The sequence below is a fragment of the Drosophila pseudoobscura genome, chromosome X (genome assembly GCF_009870125.1).
Source record: "Drosophila pseudoobscura strain MV-25-SWS-2005 chromosome X, UCI_Dpse_MV25, whole genome shotgun sequence".
In the NCBI taxonomy this organism is placed as follows: Eukaryota; Metazoa; Arthropoda; class Insecta; order Diptera; family Drosophilidae; genus Drosophila; species Drosophila pseudoobscura.
The window spans coordinates 41,702,830-41,712,989 of NC_046683.1; the positions used below are offsets into that span (position 1 = coordinate 41,702,830).

General features: G+C 47.3%; 1 protein-coding gene across 1 annotated transcript in view; it reads left to right on the plus strand.

Moving 5' to 3' along the window:
* Smr (nuclear receptor corepressor smrter) overlaps positions 1-5,649 on the plus strand; it is a 62,406-nt gene extending 56,757 nt beyond the window's left edge. The window contains 4 exon segments of the mRNA XM_033382018.1: positions 11-150; positions 238-919; positions 1,559-1,753; positions 1,755-5,649. Coding sequence (XP_033237909.1) covers positions 11-150; positions 238-919; positions 1,559-1,753; positions 1,755-3,432 — 2,695 coding nt within the window. The 3' untranslated portion in view covers positions 3,433-5,649.
* The last annotated feature ends 4,511 nt before the right edge of the window (positions 5,650-10,160 follow it).

The following is a 10,160-nucleotide window of genomic DNA, read 5'->3' on the forward strand; positions in this document are numbered from 1 at the left end:
CTCTCCACAGCACACCCAGTCCACATCGTACGCCTCCGCCGCAACGTCAGGGTGTGATACAACGCCACAACACAGGTTCCAAGCCACCCTCGCCCGCTGCTCCGCCGCCAAGCCGCATGCACATCGTGACGCCCTACCAGTATCCACCAGGTGAGATATCGACGCCCTCCGCTCCACAGACCTCACCACCCACGTCCTGGAGCCACAGACTAATCTTTAATCCACTCAACTCCGCAGCTGGCCACGATGCATTGGCCTCGTTTGTAGACGTGGCCGTCCAGCAGCCACAGCTGCCGGTACCGTCGCAGAAGGGCGACAAGTCGCCGGGCGCAGGAGGACCACCAGGTCCAGGGGGTCCCCATGCCGGACCACAGGCCCCGCCGCCGCATGCCGTGGCAGTGTCCCAGGTGCCGCCGGCAGCCCATCATGACATGCGGTACCGCGATATGGCCATACACCAGCAAATGGTGCACCAGCAGCAGCTCGTCCAGCAGCAGCTTGTCCAGCAGCAGCAGCAGTACCGCCAGCACCTGCAGCGCCAGCAGCTGCAGCATAATCATGCCATCGAGCGCGACCGCGAGCTCCTCCAGAACCAGGAGCGCATGCAGCGCGAAAGGGACCGCGAGCGTGAGCACGAACGGGAGCGGGAACGAGAGCGCGAGCGGGAGAGGGAGCGCGAAAGGGAACGGGACCGTGAGCGGGACCGTGAACGGGAGCGAGAACGAGAGCGTCGCGAGCAGGACAGAGAGCGCCGCGTGGTGGCCGAAGAGCGGGAGCGCCGCATGGAGCGGGACCGCATTTTCGCCGGCGGCGTGGTCACTGCAGCCGGACCCGGTGGCCCCCCACCGCCAGGACACTACATACGCGCCCCAGTCCCCGAGACGGGACCACCGCGCTCCATTCCCGATCGCGAGCGAGAGTAAGTACAGCATCATTATAGAATATCGTCTTTTTAATGATACTAGAGGACAGAGTGGACAGAGTGGGGACCGCAGAGCAGTTCCGTATGCAGGATGTCGGGAGAAGAGCTCTAGCACTGAATTCCCCTGAATTTGCAGACCTTCAAGTATCCATGGAAAGGTCCACCCGGAACAACGAAAAGTAAATGTTCATTGCCTCAGGTTTTGTAGCGTGCGCATGCGCATGCGCCTCTAAATGAACCTAAGCAGCAATCTATCCAATAATAGGGTACTCAAGTTAAGCCTCTTGTCAGAATACAAATCCGTTTTCCCTTGGTTGATGCCCCACATATATATGTATGAGTGAAAATATATGTATACGAGTACCATCCGCTCTCCCACTCACTGATGCTGAATGCACTGATGTCTCCAAGTATTCATCTCATTAGATCCTGCCTGAAATATACACGTGCGATAGCTATTGGCATACACAATTCTATATCCCTAGAAGTCGTTTTTTGATGATACATTGTATGTGCACCAGGAATATGGATAGTTCTTTCTTGTCTAAAACGGGGGGACTCCGATGTTAGCCTTTTAGTTGAAACCATTTGAAACCTTTTAGACTTTTAAAATAATCGCCACTTGATCATCCTTAGATACTATCGGCCCCCACATGCCAGCCAGCCCACTGAGGATGTCCCTGGCCAGTTGAGCGCCCAGAACCTGATCGATGCCATCATCAAGCACCAGATAAGTCGCTCCAACGACGCCACCGGAGCCACCGGGCGCGAGTACACGCGAGCCCCATTCGTAAGTCATCTAGAGCTGAAACCACCCAACGTGGAGGCATCCCGAACTAACAAATTCTCCCTCCCACGCCCTATTCGCCCTCCAGCAATACCATCGACAGCCGCTGGAGCTGGCGGCGGAGAACAATGGCAAGGCCAACTCCCAGTCCCCGAACGTCATCAACATTGATCTGGACCAGGAGCGCCTCTCCGCCGCAGCCGCCGCGGCGACGGCTGCCATCCAGCAGCAGCAGCAGCAACAGCAACAGCAACAACAGCAACAGGGTCCTCCGCCGCAGCAGCAGTCGAGCCAGTCGCGATCCGTTCACGGATCGATGCGCGGCCAGCCGCATACGCCCACATCCCAGGCGCAGGGTCCCGGACCAGCACCCAGTCCCCAGCAGATCCACACCAAGAGCATCACCTTCGGAGAGCTCACCGACTCGATCATCACCAACGACTACGTCTCGAATCCACACATGCGGCCCACGCCCCCATTCATGACCTACATGGAGGGGCCGCCGCAGACGATGCTTCCGCCAGACCGCTGGAAGCAGAACCGACGCATGCAGCACAAGGCCGAGGAGGCCAAACACCAGGCGCAGCAGCAGCAACAGCAGCAGCAGCAGCAACACCACCACCAGCAGCACCAGCAACAGAAGCAGCACCACCAGCAGCAGCAGGGCATGCCCGGCAGCGGTGGTCCTGGCGGCGGACCCAGTGGGGGACCAGGATCCTCCGGAGGTCCGCCCGGCGTCAGGGCAAACACGCCCGAGGACGGACGCAACATCATCCGCATGCCCCAGCCGGTCAGTCCCCGCAACTACGCCCACGAGCTTATGCTCCACCAGGCTGTGGTGGCCGGCGGAGACCCCGGCCACTACTACCTGCCCGGCCCCAGCTCGGTTGTGGGTCGCGTGGGCGTTCCTCCGCCCCCCGACCAGCGTGTGCCGGGCGGAGGCGGTGCGGACGGATCCGTGACCACCATATACAAATACGTGAAGAACCGCATCGCGGAGGTGATGCGTGACGGCGTCAGCTATGCCAAGAACCGCATTGTGGAAGTGCGATCGGATGACGATCCCGGCGACCTAGTGGCCCAGTCGAACGCAGTCGCAGCGCACACCGCCCACATGGTAGCCGCCTTTGAGCACCAGCAACAACAACAGCAGCAACAGCAGCAACAGCAGCACCGCAGCAAGGATCCCCAGCAGCCGCCGCCGTCGCACGAGATCAGCGTGTCCCGGAAGACGCCCAACCAGTACGAGGTGGTCGACGGCAGCGGTCGACGCTCGGGCGGCGCCGGCTCCAATAGCCACCACCCGTCGGCCTACCATCCGCCACCGCAGGCCTTCGCCGCCAGCACCTACACCTACCCGTTCAGCGCACTCACCGTGCCCAGCGCTGCGGGCGGGCTGCCGCCGCCGCCGCAGGCCATGCAGCTGGCGCACCAGCCAGCGCCGCCCAGCCACCTGAGCGCCAAGACCAAGGCGGCGCACGCCCTGAGCGATCTTGGGGGCGCGGGCGGGGGCGTTAGTCTAGTGGTGGGCGGCGGCGGAGCCGGCCTCGGACCCGGTGGCGTGGGTGGCCCCGGGGGTGGTGGCGGTGTCGGACAGGGGGGTGGCTCCCTGAGTTCCAGCAAATCGGCGGCCGCAGCCGCCGCGGCGGCAGCAGCAGCAGCGGCCAGCGAGCCAAAGCCTCTGCTGTCGTCCAAGTACGAGGCACTGAGCGACGAAGATTAGTTGTGACTGCAGGCGTCGTCGTCGGGTCTACGACATCTGACGGCAGCAGCGACGGCGCCTCCAGCAGCAGCTTCAGCATCAGCAGCAGCAGCGGCAGCAGCAGCGGTAGCAGCAGTCAACAACCCCCTCAGCCCGCTGAGTCTGGTCTACGGCTACGGCTATCGACGGCACCATCCGTCCGTGCAGCCAGCGCACTCTCATCCGCACACGCTACCGCTCCCGCTTCCGCTTACACACCAGCATACGCATCCACATGCCCAGCAGCTTCCGCTACCGCTGTCGCTAACGACGCATCAGCAGCCCTCGCCCCGGCACCCCTACCAGCCGACGGCGTTGCCTCCACCCCTGCAGTCGCAGCAGCAGCAGCAGCATCATCATCACCAGCAACAGCAGGCGCATCAGCAGCAGGCGGCGCAGGAGGCGGCGCATCAGCAGGCGGCGCAGCGAGCGCACCAGCAAGCAGCGGCCCAGCAAGCGCATCTGGCGGCCCAGGAAGTGGCGCAGCAGCGGGCGGCACAGCAGCGGGCACTGTACTATGCGAGCGAGCATTACGCGGCCAGCGGCGGTGGCAGTGCTGCCGGCGGTAATCCGGGCTACTACTGACACCATCAGGATCAGGATCGTATGTAAAGAGCGAAACGATGCACCAACAGCTATACGTATATATATACAGATACAGATATATCTAGGAACGAAGAGAGAGAGAAAATGTAAAAAGCTAAACACAGAAGAGAGAAACGCGTTGGCATAGGCCATGGGCGATAGGCGATAGGCTTTAAGAGTTCAACGGCAAAAGTAAACACAGCGAGGTCGAGGGAGAGTGAGTCGGTGAGCTGGAGAGATAGAGGGAGAAAGTTAACTGATGCCCAAATTCTTGGCACTCCTCCTCCCTCCCACACACACACACATGCACGCACCCATTGTTAGTGTAGTTAGGATTAGCACAAAAGGAGGAGAGCGGAAATGGAAAAGGATTTAAGCTGGAAATCGGCAATCGGCAATCGGCTATTGGAAATCGGAATTCGGAATTCGGAAATCGGATATCTATTTGACATTTATTTAGATTTGAAGCTTAGATTAGACGCAATTACAAATGAAATTGTTTTTTATTGGACTGGTACATATGTACATACATGCCTCCCACACCACCCCACTACCCCACCCCCCTATTCCCCCTTGAGAGACAGAAGCAGACCTGCTGCTGCTGCTGCTCCTGCAACTCTTGGGCCCCACTCTGGACTCCACTCCACTTCACTCTCTCTCTCTCTCTCTTAGATGGCGCTCACACTCACACATGCACCCGCTCTTTAGATATTTGGATCTCCCCTTTTTAGCTCCCCCACCCCTCCACTGTGAGAGAGCCTTTGGGTTCCATCAATGTCCTTTTTACTGTTCCCCTATGTGTGTGTGTGGGTGTGTAAGTGTATTTTGCGTTTGGTGTCTATTTGCTGTCGTGCAACAAGTGTTTCCCTTCCTTCCCCTCCCCAACCGAAAGCCCCCCCCCCCACGCCCTCAGTCGATAGAACATTGTGAATGGTAGTGACAAAATATATATATATATAACCACATAAATGTATGTATAACAAGAAGCCACACACACAATATACATATACATATACAAATACACATATATATATATATACATACACACACCGTAAACGTATAGATAAGAGTAAATCAAGAGGAAATATATAGAGAAACACACACTGTTGGGCTGTTCTTAGAAAAGAGAAAAAAGATCTAAACATAAAAGGAAAACGAAATTAGAGAAGGAGGTAAATTTATTATTTTAAACTGTAGCATAACCTCTCCCGCCCCGCCCTCTCCCAACACACACACACACACACACACATTATTTAAACGACTTTTTGTAAATTTCATAAAAGAAAGAAGAAAAGAAAGAACTGCGCTTAAGTTTAGCGAGAGCATCGTTTCAATCGATCTTATCTATACGTAACACTTTACGATTACGATTACGATTACAATTACGATTACGATTACGATTATTATTCGTTTATATATATATATTATATTTTTTTTCAATTTTATATACGCAAAATTAATTTACGATGGATTTCTGTGTGTTGCATCCACTGTAAGCGATCGCTATTATTGGATTATGATTATGTACTACGTTTACTGCTAAGCTAATGAAATGTCGCATGTAAGTCAAATAAAGAAACGAAAAGAAAACAAAAAAAAAGAAAAGAAAAGAAACCCCCATACAAATGATACATACGATGCACATGTAATACCATACCTAGAGAGCAGGGGCCAGTTGATGGCCAGAGCATTATACATACATATATATACAATATATATTGATGGATGTACGTGTGTATGTATGTGTACGTGAATAAATATGGGATATACATATGCATATTTTTTTATATAAACCCTATGTCTTACGAAACAGTTTAGTGTTTAGCTATTTTACTGTTTAATTCGTTTTTTTTTTAACTTATTTTTTTTACATGCAAACGCAAAAAACAAGAATGAAACCAATTGAAAAACCACAAAACAAAATAATTCAATATTTTTAATACATAATGAAACTAAAACAAAAAACAATCTATATATGTGTATATATACATATATATACGAGTATATATATATACATATATTATAAAGTAAACAACAAACGCTAAGACTTATTCAACAAAACAGAAAACTGTAAAATATTAACGGAAAATGATAAATATATAGATATGTATGTGAATGTAAAAGCTAACGGTAACGATACCGATAAAGATAAAGATAATGATAACGATAAAGATATGTATTGAAGCGGAGACGGAAACGGAAATGAAAATGCTGCAAGAAACATGTAACGCAACTCTGGGCGTCAGAGCAGAAGCAACGTTTTAGTTAAGAGCATAACTCGTATTTTTTTTTATAAATATATATATATATATATATATATATATATATAACAAATTAAATAATGAAACAAATTCTATATATACAGAAACCAATTTTACAAATATATATACATGTGTATATATATATATATATGTATATATGTACATGTATATATATATATATATATATATGAATAAATGTATGTAAAACGGCAAAACATTATAACTAACAAATTGAACGGCGTCCGGAGCCCCAGTCTGGCGGGTGGTTATGGTTGGGTTGTGTTTTGGGGTTGGGGTCGGGATTGGGGTTAGGTTGTGGTGATGTGGTGCGAACGGAGCCGGAACGAGGACTGGGACGAGGACGGACAGACTAATGGACATATGCTTGGCCTGAAACAGAGCCGACAACACAACGAAACAGCTTGCCGTTGCTCGACCCACTCGACCCGATCCTGACCCAATTCCGATTCCGAATCCGAATCGATTCGATCCTCGATAGAGAGCACTTTCTATGCATATAAATATATAAAAACAGAAAACAGATAAATATATGTATGAACAAAAATAACCGAATTTTAAAGCTGTGCGAAAGCGCCAGTCGACGGATGTATGTAAAACAAGGAGAAGCGCATTAAAACGATTTAAGCAAACCACAAATGGAAATTCGGTATATTGGATGAACTTTCTATTGTTTTGGATCTATTCTGTTGTTGGAACAATACAAAAATCTATATATTATATGGTATACACGAAATATGGTGAACAAAAACAGTTTTTGAAGACATCATCGATAACAATAAACCAATATTTATGAAACAATATGGAAACAGATCGAGGGATAGATGGTAAAACAGGCATATTGTGTGGGCAAATATGCATACTCGCATAATGTGCGACGAGGCGCAGAGCTAGAGCTGATTATGATCGATAGCATGGTAATGATGTTTAGCACCTAAGTTTTAGTTTGTAACCTTATGCCTTAAGTTGTAAGCTTACAAATAATAATATAAAATTAAATACAACATATTAAAAAGCTAAAAACAAAAACAAAATATAAATAAAAATAAAAAGAAATACAAGCAAATAAAACAAAAGCAGTGTATAACATTTTTCTGATTCTGTTTCGCTCTGGATTAGCTGGATTTAGTCTTGAACTGCTTGATCCTTGATCCTTGATAGGATCTCCATGGACTCCATAAGTCATATTTTTCCGATCATCGAAAGCCATTGCACGTCTAGATCGGACTAGAAATGGCGAAGCTATGCCTTAAACAACAGACTACAACAAGATTGCAAGGGCTCCCACAGATAATTACGTGTCGTACTGGACAGGACACTGAACTCCAAGGCCCACACCAATCATGGTTCAGCACCAGGTCGTGGTTGCACCCAAAAACAAGCTATCTCTGCTCAGAAAATTGGCTATCTACAAGTCCATATGGAAATATTCACCTCAAATTTGCCTCAAATTTCAATGCGGCTGCAAAAACTAATATATATCTATGTATAACTAGAGGGCAAGCACTAGAGGGCAGGCACTGCACACTCGCTTCGCTCGCTCACGCCTATATGAGTAAAATATCGAATATAATAGAGAGATATAAGAGTTGCCCAATCGAAATCTGAGAGTTCCTAATGTGGGTGCTGTTATACATCTACACGCATCCAATTGTCTACAACGCCTGGTCAGACTTCACTCTGAAACACTAGTCATATTCTGGTCGGCAAACAATGAAACTACTAAAAAAAAAATATACGCAATCAAAGAACAATGATATTTACTGTTTTATAATCAGGACGAACAAAATTACCAACTAGACAAGTCCAGAATTTTTTGGTAAGCTCCACGGAAGAATGCTAAAACCGTAAACATAACAAATATTTAAGGTTATCTTCATTACTATTATGTCGGAGATAAACCTTTAAAAAAAAAACATTTTTCATTTATGTAACTCTGAAAAAGCAATTAATTTCAACAGTTTCAATTATTTTTATAAATTATATGTTTGAGAAGCCAAGCTTTTTTGGCACCTATGTGTTTCAAAAATGAAAAGAGATTTTGGGTTAAAGTTTATAATTCGTATTTAATCTTGGTGGCTTAGCGGAAGCCGATTGCTTGCTATTGCCAGATAAACTTTATGCGAGATCGATATGCAACCAATGCGCAGAGGGGTTAGCATAGAACTAAACTATAGACGACGCCGTTAGATCAAAGTGATTGCCGAAGTGGCGGCAACAGATCAAAGTAGTTGCCGAAGTGGCGGCGGCAGAGAGCCCCTTTAGCGGGAGAGCGCAGCAGCTCTGCAGAACGTCAACGTTTTACAACATAGGCGGCTCTCTCTGCTCATACAATAATAATGTTAAAGTTATGGTTACTCTTCAGCGGCTGTCCCGAAAATTATACTTTTTTGCATCGGCTGCAAATTGGCACCAAAATTCGTTGATGCGCCAGCGAAAACTTTAATTTACTTTTTTCTATTAATATCGATGTTAAAAATATAGAAAAAGTATTGATGATGCATTATAATTCGAATAGATAAAAGAAAATAGATTTTTTTCGTATTTCGAGAATTGTGCTTTTGTAAGCTAGGTTGGCCGTTTGACGTTTTTTTTTTTTTAATTTTTTTCGTTTTGTACCAATTTTAAGTCGCTTCAACTTTTTGTTTTTCCTTGGCTATATCTTTCGTTATAGGGACAGTAGTGCCAACCGATTGGAACCAGAATTTGTATTTGCAAAACAGCCTGAGAGTATGCCATAATTTCTAAATAAATTTACTCTTGAAGTCGCTGCTACGAAACCATGAAATTTGCCTGCTACGAAACTATTTAAGGTTCTGGCTATGCAACTATTCTCTTTGGGTGCTATGAAACTCTGGAAGCCGGCGCCTATGAAACTATGAAAATGGCTGCAATGACGCAACTGAAGCTTCTTGAACCTGCTGCTACTTGGATCTTGGCTCTCATGCTATGCTATGCTACTTTCCCAGTCGGTCAATTGTGGCGTTTCGATACCTCAAGATCCTCTCTGATCGTTCAGGTGCAAATGCCTTGTGGCGGGAACCGAATGGTTTGGAAATAACATAAAAAAAGGTTTGCAGAGCTTGCAATCGGTGTGCCGGACGGTCTCTCCGCCGGACCGATAGCGTACCGTCGCCGTCACAGTCACCGTCACCCCGTCGACAGACGCCCTGGAAGAGAGATTGGCGATAACCCTCGCCATAGACAGCGGCCCCGTTGCTGTTGGGTAAATGGAATCGACTTTGGTTTTTTTTTTGTTTCATTTATTTTGTAACGCTTTCATTTAATTGCTAAATAACCTAAAATTCGCCGTAAACTAAATGGTTTTCACTTCATAAAAATGTAATTTACTATATAAAAATACACAGTTGTGTTGCAATGGAAGCATAAATAGGCATGTTTCAGCATGTAACAAAATTCATGTACAGTTGTGTTCGATCCTGATCGGTTGTTGTCTTTTCTCGTTGCTGTCTTTTGTGCGGAAGAAATCTATGAACTATCTTGGTATATAGATTGTATGATTACATAAATAACGAACAAGGCATTGTAGTATATAATAAGTATATTGTATGAATAATGAATAATTCAACTGGCATTCAAAAACTCTTTCATGTTCCTCTCTGATATTGTTTATGTGGGTCATTCCAGAGTTCTCTCTATTTCTCTGTCTCTCTCTTTCTCCCTTCCGATTAGCATAGTATTCATTATTACTTTAAAGGGAAGACGATGTGGGGCGTAAGGCGTAGAGTAAAGGGTTCCATTTGATAAGGCCACATATTGACGGTCGTACGATTTTGTTTTGTGTTTCTGTGCTTGTTTGTTGTACAAAGGGAAGAGCATGTTTTT